We start from the raw sequence: 17,102 nt of genomic DNA, 5'->3' as shown, positions 1-17,102 counted from the left end.
CTGGTACCCAGCATGTCCTCAAGGAACCGGTGCCGATGAGACTACCGTTACTGGCCCGGCACAGTTGCCAAAGGCAATTCAGCCCCTAGAAGTGTGTGGGGGCCTGCCCGCCACCCACCCCCCGCCCCGTTACTCCCACACATATTTGGGCCAGCTCCCCAGGTGCCCCTCCCTATCCCACCCAAGTTCCCCTCAGTGCCTCGGGTCATCCACAAATAACACTCTACCTCTACTCAGAAATATCTGATATTTATTTCCCAACATTTTGATAATTTTTTACAAATTGAATAAAAGGAATGAAGGGGAGTACGTGGGACCCCAGGCCAGGCCTGGGGGTCCCAATGAGAGGTGACGGTATGAAAACTTCTTCTCACCCACAACTCCTGGCCTGCTGCCCTAACCTCTCCTATCAACCTTACCTAAGAGTGAGGTGGGGGCTTTCTGAGGATGTGGGGCTCCCCCCTAGAGGGGACTCGGAGAATCCTGTTTCAAGCCCTGAACTGGGTCAGGTTGGGGACAGGTGTGGGCCCGGACGTGGTGCCGTCGCCGCCTCTCCTGCCTGCGGGCCAGCTGCCGCAGTTGTTTCCGAATGGCCCACAGCACCAGGTACACTTCCTGCAGTATCTCAGTCCCTCTCGACTCCAAAGGGGACCCGGTCTTCATTTGGGAGGTGACTGAGGTAGAACTCACAGATGACTGTGAAAGAGAGAAGATGAGCACAGATGAACAGCTTGGTCTAGGGGGAAACCACTGGTGGAACCACCTGCAGATAAACGGCAAAGGCTTGTCTAATTCCACCTGCTCTGTCAAGCCTCAGCTTGGGCAACGCCTCCTCCAGGAAGCCTTCTCGGGCTGTCTCTACTCTTGTGTTCACCCTGTCATACCACATTTTATGCACTATTTGTTCTGCGGACTCATCTGTTTTCAATACCAGCATGCAAGCTCCTGGAAGACAGGGACCATGTCCGACCCACCTTTGAGTCCCCACTAGGGATCCATGGAGAGTGCACTAAAATGAAGGCCAGAATGACACCCTCAACTCTGTCTCCAACCCAAAGCTCTCGCCTGACCTCCAGGCCTGTATATCCCACTGCCTCCTAGACGTCTCCCTGCAGATGTCCCTCTTGACACTTCAACTCATCCTGTCCCAACGCCCTGAAGTCATTACTTTCTCCCCTAAGTCAGCTCTCCTTCCAGTGAATGGCTCCAGCCTGTTTTCACGTCTGTCTCTCCCTCGCCCCTCACCATCATGCAATCAACCACTTGGGACAACAATTCTACCTCTTAAATATCACTCCAATCCATTAACTTGTTCTACCTGATGCCTCTCTCCCTGCCCAGAATATTTTATTTTATTTTATTTTTGACCACACCGCGCGGCTTGTGGGATCTCAGTTCCCCGACCAGGGAGTGAACCTGGGCCTCGGCAGTGAGAGCGCCAAGTCCTAACCACTGGACCACCACGGAATTCCCCAGGTGAACTTTCAAAAATTATTATTAATGCAGTAATACCTAATTCAAAACCAAAATAAATTGACTTGGTAGTGATCTAGACACTTCCCTTTTTAAATTAAAATTTTGACTGAGATAATTGCAGGTTCACATGCACTTGTGAGAAATAATAGAGTCCTTATACTCTTTACCTATTTTCCCCCTATAGTAAAATCTTTCAAAACTCTAGTAGTATCATAGAATATTGACATCAATACAATCCACTGATCTGAATTTATTCGTATTTCTCCAGTTTTTCTTGTATTCGTGTGTGTGTGTGTGTGTGTGTTGAATTCTTCCCAATTTTACATGATATGTGCAGGTTCATGTATCCAACTACCATAGTCAAGATACAGGAGATTTCCATTATCACAAGGATTCCTCATGTTGCCCTTTTATAACCAACTCACCTCCCCCGTCTCTCCCTCCATGTGCAGCCCCTGGCAACCACTATACCACTAATTGGATCCCCACTTCTCTAATTTAGTTATTTCTGGAATGGTATATAGTATAAATGGAATCATACGATATATAACCTTTTGGGATTGGTTGCTTCCACGCAGCATAACTCCCTTGAGATCCATCCAAGTTGTTGCATATATCAATAGTTTGTTCCTTTTTATGGCTGAGCAGTATCATTCCATGATATATCACAGTTTAACCACTCACCCACTGAAGGACATTTGGGTTGGTTTGGGCTCTTATGAATAAAGCTGCTATGAATATTCACGTACAGATTTTTGTGTGAACATAAAATTTCATTTATCTGGGATAAATGCCCAGGAGTACAATCACTGGGCCATACGATAATTGCATGTTTAGTTTTAGAAGAACTGACCACACTGTTTTTCCAGAGTGGCCACACCATTTTACATTCCCACCAGCGTGAATGAGTCATGGGGGATAGGAGGGGGACAAGGTGCTGACCTTCCAGCTGCACATCTGCCAGCCAGACTGCAGGACGGAGACCATGAGCGAGGAGACAGATCTGACGGCAGTCCGGGGCAGCTGCAACAGCGATCTCTGCCCATGGCCCGCCTCCACCGCAGCCCTGTCCGCGGTGGTCTTGGCCAACACGCAGGGGCCAGCCACCTTGGAGGACACATCCATCTTGGAGACCTTAGCCTCCTTGGGGGACTCAACCAATTTGAAAGTCTCAGACACCTTGGAAGTCTTCTCCACCTTCAACTCATTTTTCTTGGAGTCAGTGCGTCCTACGATGGTTGACTTAGCTTTGTGTTTCCAGAAGAAAACCTAAGAACCGAGACAGGGAGAGGAGAGACAGAAGAGAGGGGCAGAGCAAGAGACAACAGTCAGGAGAAGGGAAGGCCCAGAGAAGGGCCTCCTCCCCAGCTGTCCTGTCCCTCACCACCTCCCTCTCCGTCTTGTTTGGCCACAGGTGGCCAGGAGAGGAGGGAGGCCAGGTGAGGAAGTGCGGGTTTCTGTGACCTAGAGGTCATTGACCAGCACCTCCCACCCCAGCAGGACAAGAGGAAGGGGCGATCTCTGAAACTCACCCAGCGACTAATCTTGCGCCAAATCCATCGGAAGAACCTCATGACCACAGCCATTTCTCCTGATACACAAGCCCCAAGTAGGGGGCAGAACCAGCATTTAGTTCAGTGGGGAGGAGGACAGGCTGCAGGCCAGTGGCCGCCACCTCAGGGGTCTCTGGGGAGCCTCTAGCGCAGCGGTGAAGAAAGAAATAGAGAATCCAGGAGGGAAGATCCCCCCAGTGACTCATCCTAGGCCCTTCCTCCCCTCCCTGGGACAGGGAGAGGAGTCAAAGTGGATGAGAACCCAGAGGGAGGGAGGGTTCTAGCCCATTGTGAGAGCCTGCCTGGCCCCGACCCCAACCCCCGAGACCCTTCCAGGATCCCCGGAGCCAATCCCTGCGCCCTTGGCCCTCCTTCCCCCGAATCCAAGGAAGGAAAACTAACATTTATTGAGCGCCTGGTACTCCTCAGGCATTTCCCATGTCTGATGTCATGTAACCCTCCCAGTTGCCCTTCAGGTAGGTATTATTGTCAGTACCATTTTACCCCGGAGGAAGCTGCGATTCAGAAAAACCAAAGAACCTGCCCAAGTCATAAATCTAGGGAGCCACAGGGCGGGGAGTCCAAACCAGGTCTGCCTCCAGGATCCCACTCTCAGCAGGTCCCCCCTAGTGGGGCCAGGGTTCTCCTGAAGTGGAGGCTGCTGCTTTCCCCGCTTCCCCACTAGATGGGGTCCGTCTCCCTACCTGCCTCTTCCGGCTAGGCCGGAGCCGAGGCTGTCAGGGAGGGGCCTGCTCACCCACGGGGCCCCATCCTCAGCCAGCTGGGGGTGGAGGCCACGGAGGCCGGCCAGGCCTGGCGAGGGCACCGTGTGCCCGGGGAGCCTGGCCCACACCCAGCGTTGAGACAAGGGGCCCATTCAGGGCCCCCCGCCCCACCCCCAAGCAGCCACCCGGATCCAGCCTGCAGAGGGGACACGCTGGGAAGCTGGGGGTGGATCCTGCACAATCACCAAAGCCTCCATTGTTCTCCTGTCCCCCACCAGCACGTGGGCCGACGCCCCCCGCCCCCCCCCCCCAACGCCTTGCCTCTCCTGCCCCTTCCCAGGACCCAGGCCGCTGGCTCCCTTTTCCTTCCGCATCTCCACTCTGAGCCACATTAAACCTCCGCAGTCTGGACAAGATCTCCAGGGGAGCCCACAGCCTCAAGTTTTTCTCCCACAGGTGGAAACTGTTGGTGCAGGTCCCGCATCTGGACACAAGCAACGAGATGCCAACCTCCAGATTCAAGTTTCTTCGGATTTTTTAATTATAATTATTATTTTAATAACAACCTGAATCCCAGAACTTCCAGATACTTTCTGTACTCCCTCCCCTGGGCAGAGGAGAGGGGGGCACTCCAGGGAACAAGGTGGGGATGTCTGCCAGGCAGCCTCCAACACCCCCAAGCCATCTATTGCCGGCGGGGTCCCAGAACACTGACCCCTAGGGAGGGAGGAGGGGGGGGGGGGCTCCATCTAACACCCTGCCCTGATGCCCTCCCTCCTCCATCAATGTCTAGGGATGCCCCAGCCCAGTCTCTGGGCACTATGGGGAGATCAAGGAAGGGCGGGGGACAGGCCACTTCTGAGCCTTCAACTCCCATCCCCGGGGATCAGGGGGCATTAAAGCTGCATAGGAAGAGGGGGCAGGCAGCTGGCTCAAGGCCTAGCAGCTGTGGCGGCCCCCAAAGGCACATTGTGAAGGAAGGGAGGCTCAGACTGAGGGCCCATTGGGCGCTGGGGGCCCCAGCCGCGGGACCCCCGAGGAAGGCAGCTGGGCCAGCTGCTCGGGGCTGGCCAAGGCACGCAGCAGTCCATTCTCCTGCTCCAGCGCGGCATTCCGCTCGGCCAGGTCCCGAATCTGCTCCTTCAGCACCTCCACCTCCTCCCGGACCGCAAACATGAGGTGGGACTTCACCAAGTCCTGGGGGTCCAGGGACAGGCAAAGCGTCAGGGGTCCCAGGCCACCCCAACCTCATCCCCTGCCCAGTGCCTTGAGGAGCCAGGTGTGGGAGATGCTCCTGCTCCCAGATGATGGGGGACCACTGGGGAAGAAGTCAAACAGGGAAGGTGCAGGGGGTGGGGTATTGGGATGGGCAAGGATGCCGGACAGAGGCAAGGTCAGGGCTCAAAGACAGAGACGGAGGCCAGGAGCAGGCTAGGAATTAAGGTATGTCAAGGGTTCAGGAGGGGGCGAAGGACCCCAGGGGACCCAGCTGGGAGCAGGTTGAGGAGTGGAAGTCAGTATTCCCTAATAATGAGGACAGCAAGGATGGAGCACTGGGCCGGCCAACGGAGGCAGGGGCCTGGGCATCAGCACATGAGCCGGGACCTGCTGGGGCCAAGATGGCTTCTCTTACCATGGCTTGTTCGATCTTGTTGTCAATGCCAACCAGGCTTCCGGAGCCACTGGAGAGACACAGGGAGACGAGAGGTAAGGAGGAGGAGCAGGTGCCAAGCCAGGTGTCTGGACACCCCAGCCTGCTGCTTTCCAGGTGCTTCTCAGAGCAGGCTCTGGCCTCCTCCACAAGCCCCATTTGCTGCAGCCTCCCACCCACACCCCTGCCTGTACCTGTGACAGTAGAGAATCAGGGAGAGGAGGGTTTTGTCCATCCCCCGGCGGGGTGAGGGCCGCTGCCCAGGCCCCCCCAGGCCCCGGTGGGGTGGGGGTCCAGAGGCCCCTCGGATGGGGGATGCTCCCCGAGGGGAACAAGGAGAGGAGACACAGCCCCTCTTCTGGGGAGGCCCCGGAGCCATCCCCACCGCTCGGGTCTCATACGAGGACACCAGGGACTTGACTGAGACCCCTGGCTGGGCCATCCCCAAGGGAAAAGGATCCTTGGGCGTCCCCAGAGGGAGAGAGCTGTATCATAAGGACTGCCTGGGGGGCTCAAAGCCCCCCGGGCAGAGCAGAGTCTGGCTGGTGCCAGGCAGGCAGAAAGGAGACGGTGCCTAGGGGGTGCTGGCCTGAAAGATATATACCACTCCCCAGGGCAAAGCCTGGCTGCTATTGGCTCCTCAGGGACACGGGGACCCCCTCCCGCCAGCTCCATGGTGGGCGGGAATTCCCAGACACGGTCAGTGCCAGTGTCCCCTTCTCACCCTGGCACCAATCCCAGAGCGGAGGGGAGGGGGGCCGGCTGAGGACAGTCAGCTGGGGGGCCGAGTCAGGGGAGGGGCTGCGGGGCCAGAGGCCTGGGGCAGGGAAGGGTGTGAAGGGTGAGGGACAGCCTGGCCCTGGGAGGCCTCTTCCCACCTCTGATCCCATCCTGCCCCCCTCTGGGCGAACACTGGCCTCCCTCAAGGCCTCAGCTGCTCTCAGCCGGGAGGTAAGAAAGGGAGTGAGGGCGATGGGGTGGGGTGTGTTTCTGATATGCTTGTGGTCTTCCTTGGATTATGAGCACCTCCCTGAAACACAAAGCCCACAGCAGGGATGACCCCTGGGGCCTAGCCAGAGAGTTCCCCTCCTCCCACGGTGAGGGTGAGGAGAAATGGGAAAGTTACCATGGCAACAGAAACAGAGCCTGAAAGACGAGTACAGCCTATGGACCTGGGACCCCAGTCTGGTGTCTGGGATCTTGGAGGGAGCGAGGGCATAAGGAGAGGTGAGAAGGTGAGGCTGGAGGTGGGATACTGGGAATAGGTGCAGGCGCTTTGAAGAGTCCTGGGAACGGAAGACGGGGAAGGGAGAGCAGGTCTGGCTGCAGTTTATTAAGTGGCCACCAGAGGTCGACTCAGGCCTGGCTCAAGGATCCCCAGGCCCAGGCTTTGGGTCCCAGAACCTGCACCGTCCTTTGCACCCTGTCCTCTCCTCCAAAGCTCCCTCTCCCCACCACTCAGGCCCCAGGTTCCTGCCTCACCCTGCAGCTCACCACCCACACCTGTCCAGCTTCTGCCTCAGCTGCCTCGGCCCCAGGGCCAGCCCTCCACCTATGCCTCCCAGTACCACAGGATCACCAGTCCTGACCTCCAGCCCCCAGTTTCGCCCCTCTCAGGGAAGGTGGCCCCAACATGCTGCCTCCCGCACCCTTGTGCTCCCTTGTCCAGCCCTCTCTCCTGGTTGTCAGTTCCAACTTGCTTTCCTGTGGGGGGAATTAGCACTCAATCCAAGGTGACCCTTGGATGAGGCCCTGCAGCCAGGAAGGGAGCACGAGGGCACTGGGAATTTTCCATTTCCCATCCAAGCTCTGGGTGCAGAAGGCGCTGACAGGTGGAGTAACCAAGAGGGTGACCAGGCCTGAAAGAGCAGAACAGGATGGGGTGGGGGAAGGACACCTGGGACCCCTGGGGTTGCGGGGAGAGAAGAAGTTTGAGAGCAGAGGGAGGCCAGCCAGCTGGAGCGTCAAAGCAGTTTTCAAGCTATTTCAAACCGAGACACCTGGGTGGAGACTGGGCCACCACAGAACTCTCCCCCCAACCACCAGTCCACACAGACACACAGAGACCAAAGAGGGGTTAGATTCACAGGAACAGGAACACTGGCCTTGCTTGGCGAACACTCAGTTAAGATGCCAAGTTAAGTTGTTCCTTCTTGCCAGAAATAAATGAATAATACAACAATAAACATTTGTCGGCTGATAGATGGTTATCTCCTGTTTGCCTAGTGCTGGAGTTTTTGACGGCACTTTCCACTGGCACATTCTAACATTAACACTTCAAGGGACCAGGACTCTGGCAACACAAGCCCTCCCTTTGAGAACCTCTGAGAGAAGGGCTGCCTGGCACTGTGCTGGCATCCCTGAGCAGGGTCAGGAGTGGGAAGCTTGGGGTTGACTGGATGGGATCAGCCTTCACCACAAGCCCCCAAAGCAACTTTGTATGAGTCAGAATAAAATTTTCAAGACTTATTGCCATCTTCTCGATAACTGTCATGACTTCAAGTGTCAACAGTGACTTCAAATGTGAGTGGCGCCCCCTGGAGTTGTGCAGAGCACGACATGCACACCTGGGTACTCTGGCCCTGCAGGACTCTTAGGTCCTGGGGCAAGGACAGCTGTAGAGGCTGGTCTTCCTTTTTGAAGGTCAAATGAAACAGCCTCAAAATGAGGATCAGATGAAGAAACAGGACATCTGGGAGAGGTGGGGAGGTTCTGATGTCGGGGACAAGGGCCAGCTCTGCTCCCTCACCGTGTTTTGATGAGCCCCCAGGGGCCTGGCTGCCCCGTCTACACTCCCTCCCGGATCTGTTGGGGGTGGGGTGGGGAGGATGGCTCTTTGCCCGGATTGGGAGAGCTGTCCCTGCCTCTGTCCTGGAGAGAAAGGGCATCCCAGAGATGTTTGCTTCCTCCTCCTCTCTTGGGACACAGGCATTCCAGTAGAAGAGAGGAGAGAAAGTGGCTTTGGGGTCCGACCCAGGCTCCAACAGCAGTCCTGCCACTTACTAGCTGGTGACAGTGGGCAAGTTTCTAAAAACCTTCCTCCTCTGAGTCTCAGTTTCTTCATCTGGAAAGTGGGGATCATGGGGTTGCTCTTAGAATTATGTGAGATAAGAGGTAGCATCTGACCCCAAGGAAGCACTGGATAAACATACCTTTTCTTTCCTGAGTTCCTAGAATTCATTCCCTGTAATGTCTGGATTCCCCATGCTGGCCATCTACCCACCTATGCAACCATCCCCTCATGCATCCATCCATCCACTTATTCAAGTACCTCCCAACTGCCAGGCCCTGTTGGGGGCACGAATTCACCATGTACCCTCTGTTCTCCCATCCCCAGATTTAAGATTGGTCAGGGATCCCCAACTCCCCATCTGGGGTCCAGGCACTTAATACCCCAGCCCACTTTCCCTCTCAAAAGGGAGGCCCCATGCCCCTCAGACCCTGTTCTGCCAGCTCCCGGCACACCAGAGAGGTGAGGTGGGGGCTACACACCCCATTCCAGGGGGCCAAGGAGGTGGCCCAGCCCAAACACGCTGGCCCAGCAGGGTGGAGCTCGAGGGGTTGGGCCTGAGCCCCAGAGGCTTGGAGCTCAGCAGAGTAAAGTGGAGGCTGGGAGGCGGACCGGTCAGACTGGGGTGTTTGAGGGGGTGGGACAGAGGGAGGAGGGGAGGGAGGAGACAAGCCAAAAGAATAGAGTTCAGGAGGCTTCTAGAGGCAGAACTCTCTAAGAGAAAGCTGGAAGCTGGCCTCTCAAATCAACAGGGGTGGGGGAGGGACAGGGAGCCCTCCGTGCCAGGGAACCTCCCAAGTGGGAGGGGGAGCGGGTGGGAAGCGCTGAGAATAGCAGCGATGGGGGCAGGTGACTCTCCCGGGCCTGGCCGACCTCACACCTCACACATTCCTTAGAGCAGGGAGCTCTGATGCGGCCCTGCCCAGCCCTACTCTGTCCCTCATTCTCCAAGTGCCTCCACCAGGGCCCTCGCCCTCCATCCCACCGGCCCCTATCACCCCTTCTCTTTCCTCTCTGGCCCCCCCCCCCCTCAAGGCCTCAGTCCCTGACTGGAGAAGGGGGGGGGGTCGCCACGTGACTGGAAGGCAGGAAGGAGAGACTCCGCTGAAATAAGTCCCCCACTTCCCACTAAGCCCCGCCCCTTAGTGCCTTCCAAACAGGAAGTCCCTCCCCCAGGCTTCAAACAGGAAGTCCCACTCCTCCCTCCAAAATAAAAGTGGCGACTCCTTGGTCCCTCTCCTGGGTTCGTATCAGTCCACAGCCAGAAGGGAGCAGCTTGGCCATCTGACTCGCGATTTTGTTCCTCCCCTTTCAGCTTGATAACTTTGCTACGTTGAAACCTGGCCCTCAAAACAGGAAGTTCTGCCCACCGTGCCATGAACGGGACATTCTCCCCTGAAGGGCAAACCCCAGGAGATCCTGCTCTCCTGTGCCTTCCCTGTGACCGACAGCCAGCCTCTGCACGGCTTTGGCTTGGCCTTGGCCTCGGCCTCCGGGGAGTGCTCAGCCCCCATGGTGATCCTAGCACAGAGAACCGAACCTTAGGGACATGCTTTCTTGGTTCCAGAGGTCCCAGGATCCTAAAGTAGTCTGCGTGGACTCTGCAGGAGTCCCATTCGCCTCGGTAGGGAGAGGGAGAACTGGGAGGAGACCGACTCCCTATTCTGGTCTCCTGAACATTTGCCAGTAAATTCTTAGGGTTGGCCAGATGATCGCTAAATCTGCAAGAGCTCTGGAATTTGACAACAATGACTCCCTTCAAACTCTAAAAAAGTCTACCATTTGACAGTCCTAAGCCAGGGAGGCCCACCCAGCTCTCTCCACAGAGAGGGAGTAGGTCTCAGATCAGCTTTGCCCAGTGTGTTATGCCCAGGCCAGGCTTCTCAGTTTAAGAGGTCCTCTCCAAGTTCAAGTAGGGGGAAGGACACCTAGCAGGCAGTTTCACTCAGCTTTCCCAGGTGCTGGGTGGGGAACCGGAGCCCACCTACCTATCGTCATCGCTGTCCAGGTGGCCACTGATGGCCAGCATGGAGCGGGCGAAGCTGAGGCTCTGGGCAGCCGCTGTTCCAAAGGGGTCTGGAGACTTGTGAACCAGACTGGCATCGGGGAAGAAGTAGAGGGCTGGGGAGCTGGGGCGAGAGTCGAGTGGGGGCACCTGGAGACAGACAGGTGGGAACTGTCACATTGAGTGAGAGAAAGGATCCAGCCACCTTACAACTTGCCTAGTAGTCTTCCTCCCTCCCCAGCTCTCCCCACACACCCCGTCTTCCGAGGACAAGGGACCCAGGCGTCCTGCCCCCGCAGCCCCTCTTTCCCCCGGCTCTGGGGAAGGAGGTACTAGAGACAAGGGAAACAGCACCCATCCTGAGGACTGGGTGAGTGGCTTCCAAAAAGTGGCTCATGGGGTATTGGAAAGGGGCTCTGGTCTGCACTCCAGTACCCTTCCACCACCTGAACTAGGACCCCTAAATCAGAGGCCAGTCAGAGACTGTGCCTTCTGTTACCTGACTTCTTAAGGTGACTCAAATGTCACTTCCTCAGAGAGGCATTTCTCCATCCTTTGACTCATGAATTCCACTGAACTGTTCTATTTTTTTATAGCCCCTAATATTACCTGAAATTTAAGTATTTTTGCCTCCCTGCTGCTAGAAGGTACGCTCCAGAGGGCAGAGCTTGTAGTTTGTTCAGTAGCCATTTGTAGAATGAATGAATCCTCAGAAACTGGTCCTCCACCTCCTCTCCCCTCCCCCCTCCTCTACCCATTCTAGCCTCTCCTCTCAAACTTCTAGGGACTCAGGTGAAGTTCTGCTCCTGAGCTTGGCTCTTGGGGGTTGGGGACCGGGAGCAGTTACGGAGATGGAGAGAGGCGGAGCCTGGGCGTGGACCCACACAGCCCAACAGGCGCTGGGGGTGGCTGCAAAAGGGCGGGGGCCACAGGAACAAGACGCCTCTGTGAGGCCCCAGGAGGCCCCAGCTTCTCGGAAAAAGCCAAGAACAGAGAGTCCAGGGTGGTTGGCGGGACAGAACAGAGGAAGGGGGCCCAGGTGGTGCCCCCGGCCCTCCTCCAGGCCCGTTAGAGGCAACCCGGGGAGAAGAGGCATGGGGGAGTGTAGGAGGAAGACAAACTTCGGGGCAGGGAAACAGCAGCACAGAGGCAGGGGCACAGGAAGGAATCAGGACGTGGGGGAAGGAAAGGGAACTGGGGGCACAGAGGGGAGAGGGGCAGGGTCTGTGGGCCCAAGGGAAGCTCAGGCAGGGCTTAAGGATAGAGAGAGCTGAGGCTGGGGGCAAAGGGAGCTTGCTTTGGAAGAGTGTGTGGACAGGGACCACTAAAGGGAATGCATCTTCTCCCCTGGGGTAGGAACGGAATGAAAGAACTCAAGAAAAGTGGGGGGTGGCATGAGAGACGTGAGTTTGAGGCCAGGAGGGGGTGGGGGGAGCCGGTCCTGACCGGTCCTGACAAGGCCCAGACACACAGTCTCAGGTTATTTTTATACTGTGGTTTGTGCCCAAGGCCAGGAAGGGGAAAAGTTCTCATCCTCACACTACCTGCCTTTCCTCCTGCGTCCAAGGTGTTATTTTCTCCTTCAGGACAGACACATCCAACATCCCTTGCTGCCCACCCCCCACCCCAAGGACCCAGGCATCCTGCCCCCCAGCCCGGACTTGTTCCTCTTTTGGAGGCAGGAAGCAGAAAGAGCAAAGGATTTAACTCTTTCTCGCCTGCTCCCCACCTCTCTCCCACTGCATGGTGGCCACCCCCAGTGATTGATCCTGGAGAGACCCAGACGCAGGGAACTGAGACTGACAACTGGGGGTAGAAAGGACAAACCAGCCAACGTCCCATCCTTGTAATGGGTTCCCTCACCCCCACCCAATTCTTCAATGTCTTGGAGAAGTTTGTCTTGGGACAAAGCTGGAGGTGGGGCTGGGAGGGTGGTGAGTGGAAAGAAAGAAGACACCCCCCCCCCCCCCGCCACCCAACTGGAGATGGGACTGCAAAGGAGAGATTTATAGTACAGAGATTTACAGTGCAATGCCTACTTTTTGCCCTTCCCTCCCAACCCCAGCAGGCCCAAATACCCCAGCCCTGCCTGGGGCCTCCACGCTCAGTGCGTGAAGAAGCGAGACCAAGACAGAAGGTGAAGGCCAAAGTGAGGAGGTCATATCTCCACGATGGAGAGACAGGACTGGGCTACCTGGAGATGGAGACTCGGGCCAAAGGCAACAAATGAAAGACCAAAGAGAAAGAAAGTGCCGAACGTGGGGAAGAGGGAGCCTAAGTGAGAAAACAAGGGCCGTGTGAGCAGCAGGAATGGACTTCCAGGTGAGAGAGCAGGAAGAAAAAGGACGGGGCTGTCTGATGTGACAGACAGGTGACAATGGAGCGAGGAGAGATGAGTATGGAAGTGGGGGCCAAGGTCGAAATGGACAAGCACCACCCCTCAGGTGTCTCCCCCAACCCTGAACCCAGCTCTTACCTGCCCCATCTCCTCTGGAGCAACCAACTCCATCCTCAGCCGCAGAGCTCCATCCTTCGCACGGGACGGTGGAGGGGTCCCCGCTGTTGAGCCCCCTGCCTCCACTTCCACCCTCAAAGAGGGCAGGGGCGTGGCAGCCCGGGAAGTGCCCGCGCTATCCCCTGTCCCGGCCTCTGGGGGGCGCTGCTGGGGCGGGGAGGCTGACAGGGGGCTTGTCTCCAACTTGGCCTTGCCGGGCGCTGCCAGCTGGCCCAGCCCCCCGGTGAAGGAGCGGGCCTGAGGTCCAGGGGAGGTGGGGGGCGGGCGGAGCCAGGAGCTGGGGCCCTGAGACAGGCCTGCCTGTGGGGTAGGGGCAGCCAGGCCCAAGCTGGCCAGCTCCAACCTGGAATCCAAAGACCTGCCCCCGTTGCCCCCTGAGGCCCCTCGAATCCCTTCCAGGAGCCGGCCAAAGCTAGGCGGCTCCAGGTCTCTCTCGTAAACGTCCACACATGTCCAGCGGCCTCGGCGATACGGCTCTCCCAGGCCTTGAGGCAGCTTCACCACCCGGAAACGGGAGGCGGGGGCCCCAGGCGGTGGGGAGCCATTCCGGGGGGTGCCCTTGCCCCCTGGCTCGGGGTTGGGCTCCTCACTGGGCAGGCGGGGCGGGGGCCCAGTGGGGGCCGGCAGGGCAGGGGTATCTGGACCCCCTGGGCTCCCCGGACCCTCGTAGTCCGTGGTGACGCTGGTGATTTGGAAACTACTCTTCTTCTTGCCCCCGCTCATGGTCCCTGGAGCTCAGGACTGGGCCAAGGTGGGCAGGGGGGCGGTGGTGGCTCTTCGAGGGGCTCAGGCACCCCGGGAACAGGGGGGCCACATGCTGGGGACATCAGGGCCCCTGGGGACGTCTGGGTCCGACATGGCAGGAGGGCCTTACGGGAACTGGGGGTGTCTGGTTGGCGAAGGGAGAACAGGGCAGGGGAGGCGGCGGGAGCTGGGGGGGCAGGGGCAGATTTTTCCTGCTGCTGTGGCTGCCACCGCCGAACTCCAGAGCTGAGTTTGCAAACTGGAGAGAGAGAGAGAGACAGAGAGACAGAGAGACAAAGAGAGAATGTGTGAGAAAGCAGTGGGCAGGCCACCTCCGGGGCTTCCTCTCTGGGGAGCGGAATGGGGGGAGGAAGGGGAAACCGCCAGAGACAAAGAGACAGAAATGACAGAGACCAGAGCACAGAGGACAGATTCGGGCGGGCGCAGAGAGCAGGAAGAGGCGGCCCAGACCCAAAGTTGGGCATTTCTCGCTGGAATTCAAACTCACGGGACCCAAGTCGTCCCAAGAGCAAGGGCTCCAAGGCCTGGGTGAACAGGAGTGAAGCCGCTCCTCAGCCCGACCAGGCCGCCGGGAGGCCTGTGCTGGGCCACCGAGGCCCCCCGCACCCCAGCTCCCCCATCCCTGAGGCAGGCCCTGCCCCGCCGCCCCGGCGCCCCGCCCAACCCGGAGCCCTACCTCTCGGCCGCGGCCACCGAGCTGGGCCGGGGGTCCCGGCCGCCTAAGATGTTGGGTTGTCCCTTCCCCGGGGCCTCCTGGCCCCAGCAGCTCGGGGGCGCAGGCGGCAATCAGAGGCTGGCCGGTCCTCTTCGGCGGCCGCACCTCGCCCCGCAAGGCATCTCCGCGGAAAGTTTGCTGTCCAGAAAAGACGGAACCCCCGCCTCCTTGGCGGAGCCCAGGCGCAGCCTCCGAAGCCCCAAGGGTCTGCGGACCGATGCGGGAGGGGGCGGCTTAACCCCCGATCCTGCAGGTGGAGCCGCCTCGGCGGTCGTCGCGGCGAGCGGCTCTCCCAAGTCTCCTCCCGCGTGGCACCGCTGGGTCTCTCTCCACTCCTCTCGGTCTTTCTCTTTCGGGGCTGTTGACAACCCCCACGCCCGGAAGTCCTGCCTCCTCGGGCCTGCTGACTGCTCCTCTCCTCCTCCTCCTCTTTCCCCTCTTCCTCCCCTTCCTCCGCCCTTTCTCGCTCCTGGGGCTCCCAGCCAGCTGGCCCGGGGCCAGGTCTGCCCCCGCCACTGCTGGTGCAGTTGCCGCTGCCGCTGCTGTTCCTGGGGCCCGGGACTGGCTGCCTTAACCCCACACCTGCTGGGCCCCAGCCCAGCTCTTCCTCGGAGGGAGGGGCCGCGGAGGGCGGAGAGAAAGGGGAGGAGTTTGCGGGGAGGCCCGGGATTCCCTTACTTGTAGGCATTTGCTGCCATTGGTCTACAGACGCACGGAAGAGTGGTGGAGGAACTTACCAGGATCCCGCTGGGTGCCTGCCACTCTCATAAGCGCCCAGTAAATTGTTCTGGTGCTGCTGCAGTCATATCGTCGCTGGTTTTCACAGCAACCGTACGAGGAAGATACTGTTTTTCTCCCCGGTCCTTATTTTTTCAAGTGGATCCTTATGACAATTTTCAAACATGCCACAAACTAGAGAGAATGGTAAAATGAACCCCTAGGGACCCAGCATGGGGTCTCAACAATTGTCAACTCACAATTGAAACTCAATCTTGTTTCATCTATACCCCCAATATCTTTTGTTGTAGTGTGCTGGAGTATTTGAATCAAACCCCAAACATCGTACTATTCCTCTTGTTAGAGGTGGAAATTGAGACCCAGGACTTTCAGAAAGGCTGTCAGTGGTAGAGCAGGGACATTTCTCACACTCAGGTGTGTCCTTGTCTGGCTCCCTAGATCGGTATAGAGAAATGACAGAGACACACTCAGGAAGGTGCTGACTTGCATTTTCTCTCCAACCGCGGGTCACACACAGGCACCCGTACAGATGTGCCCGCCGGAGGAGGAACCTGGCTGGCCACAAGCATGGACCCTTCCCCACACACCCACCTCTCACCCTTCCCACCTCTCCATCCCATCCCCTGCTCACTGTGGAGGATCCACACACACTCATAAAGGGCCTACTATGTGCTTGGCATGGAAGAATAAACCTCCAACTGCCATTTTCTCTTTTTTGCGCCCCCCAACAACATTCTGAAAAGAATTATTTTAGCAAAAGCAGCGTCTAACGACCGTAACTGCCTTCACTCCCAGGTTCAGAAGGAAATGGATTCTAATTAATTTGGGTCATATGGAACTCTTTTCAAGGATATTAAAATTCTTCATATTTGTCCACTCTACATAATTATCTCATGGATTCTCAAAACAGCCCTGGGAAGAAATGGGGTGGGTTTTGAGCTCCAGTGTCTCTGCTAAGGAAACTGAAGCTTGGGTTACTTGCCCAAGGCCTCAGAGCTAGCATTTGATGGCATTGAGACTAGCTCTGGGCTGTCTGACACATCCTTCCTTCCTCAGCTTTAGCTCATGGAAATTTTTAACCACCCTTTAGGATTAGACAAAAACAAAATAATGCAAACCCCCTTGCCCCCAGTTTATATACTTCCTCTTTATCTCATTGTTAAAATGCATCTGCACTCCAGTCTCTCTCCCTTCAAATGGTAACAATGACTACCGTAGCCAGATCCTGAGGCCTCCCAGGCGGTGAGGTGCAGGAAGCAGCCTCCCACACAACGGCCCCACCCCCACCCCAGACCCTCTCCCCTCAGGCAATATTCAGAACACAGCCCCGCTGCTCCGCCCCCAGATCCTCCTTCCCTCAGCGATAGCTCGCTACAAACTATTCAAACTTTATCTTTGCATCCTCCCCTTCCCACCAACTCAGACAATCAACATCAACTTGGACTCCTCCGTGTCTACAGTCCCAGGGACATTGTTGGTCTCTGTGGAAATGTTTGTTGAATGAATAAATAAAAGTTTATTCACACTAAGGTGTAAATGTGAAAGGACAGTTACGTATTTTAATGTGTTAACTCTCCCAGGGGCGTTTATAATAGCCTTTTAATATATGGCGCCATTTACGACTTATTCTTAATATTCATTATTTTGCGGAGTCAAAGGTTACTGGGAGGCTGACTTGGGCCGCGGGGGCGGACGGGCAAAACATTTTGAGCCCTGGCGGTGAAACAGGTCTGGACCCCTGGGAACCTGCAGGGATTGGCGACGAGCACCAAGAGAGCCAGCTCCGGTGCCCTCCCTGTACCTGGGGGGCGGCTGGAAGACGGGGCGCGGCACAGGGAGCTCGCCCCCTGCTGGACAAAGACGCGGATGGTCCAGCTCCCGACTCTCTGAGCCCCTCGGCCCGGAAACCGGCCCCCCCTGCCGGCCTCGCCGCCTCACTGCACCCCGGG

At 57.4% G+C, this 17,102-nt stretch overlaps 2 protein-coding genes across 2 annotated transcripts; both read right to left on the bottom strand.

Annotated features, from left to right (window-relative positions):
- Window positions 1-230: 230 nt before the first annotated feature.
- SPACDR (sperm acrosome developmental regulator) lies at window positions 231-4,025 on the bottom strand. Its single transcript, XM_068566135.1, has 3 exons — window positions 3,009-4,025; window positions 2,419-2,745; window positions 231-696 (listed from the first exon to the last, which is right to left on the bottom strand). Exons 1-3 carry the CDS (start codon window positions 3,060-3,062, stop codon window positions 463-465), a joined length of 615 nt encoding a protein of 204 aa, XP_068422236.1. The 5' UTR covers window positions 3,063-4,025; the 3' UTR covers window positions 231-462.
- Window positions 4,026-4,271: 246 nt separating this feature from the next.
- Window positions 4,272-15,021, bottom strand: TSC22D4 (TSC22 domain family member 4). The gene is made up of 5 exons (XM_068566134.1): window positions 14,377-15,021; window positions 12,897-13,938; window positions 10,404-10,570; window positions 5,388-5,436; window positions 4,272-4,951 (listed from the first exon to the last, which is right to left on the bottom strand). Exons 2-5 carry the CDS (start codon window positions 13,656-13,658, stop codon window positions 4,742-4,744), a joined length of 1,188 nt encoding a protein of 395 aa, XP_068422235.1. The 5' UTR covers window positions 13,659-13,938; window positions 14,377-15,021; the 3' UTR covers window positions 4,272-4,741.
- Window positions 15,022-17,102: the final 2,081 nt, after the last annotated feature.

This window comes from Eschrichtius robustus, chromosome 16 (genome assembly GCF_028021215.1).
Source record: "Eschrichtius robustus isolate mEscRob2 chromosome 16, mEscRob2.pri, whole genome shotgun sequence".
Lineage (NCBI taxonomy): Eukaryota > Metazoa > Chordata > Mammalia > Artiodactyla > Eschrichtiidae > Eschrichtius > Eschrichtius robustus.
Note: the sequence above shows the minus strand (reverse complement) of the source record. Positions and strands in the feature narration are given on the sequence as shown.

Excerpts from the sequence above, each read along its gene's own strand:
- TSC22D4 (XM_068566134.1), bottom strand. The coding sequence starts at position 13,658 with ATGAGCGGGGGCAAGAAGAAGAGTAGTTTCCAAATCACCAGCGTCACC. Across the intron at positions 10,571-12,896 it reads CTCCAGAGGAGATGGGGCAG|GTGCCCCCACTCGACTCTCG; the intron begins GTAAGAGCTGGG and ends GTCTGTCTCCAG. Across the intron at positions 4,952-5,387 it reads ACAAGATCGAACAAGCCATG|GACTTGGTGAAGTCCCACCT; the intron begins GTAAGAGAAGCC and ends CTGGACCCCCAG.
- SPACDR (XM_068566135.1), bottom strand. The coding sequence starts at position 3,062 with ATGGCTGTGGTCATGAGGTTCTTCCGATGGATTTGGCGCAAGATTAGT. Across the intron at positions 2,746-3,008 it reads GGCGCAAGATTAGTCGCTGG|GTTTTCTTCTGGAAACACAA; the intron begins GTGAGTTTCAGA and ends CTCGGTTCTTAG. Across the intron at positions 697-2,418 it reads GGCAGATGTGCAGCTGGAAG|TCATCTGTGAGTTCTACCTC; the intron begins GTCAGCACCTTG and ends TCTCTTTCACAG.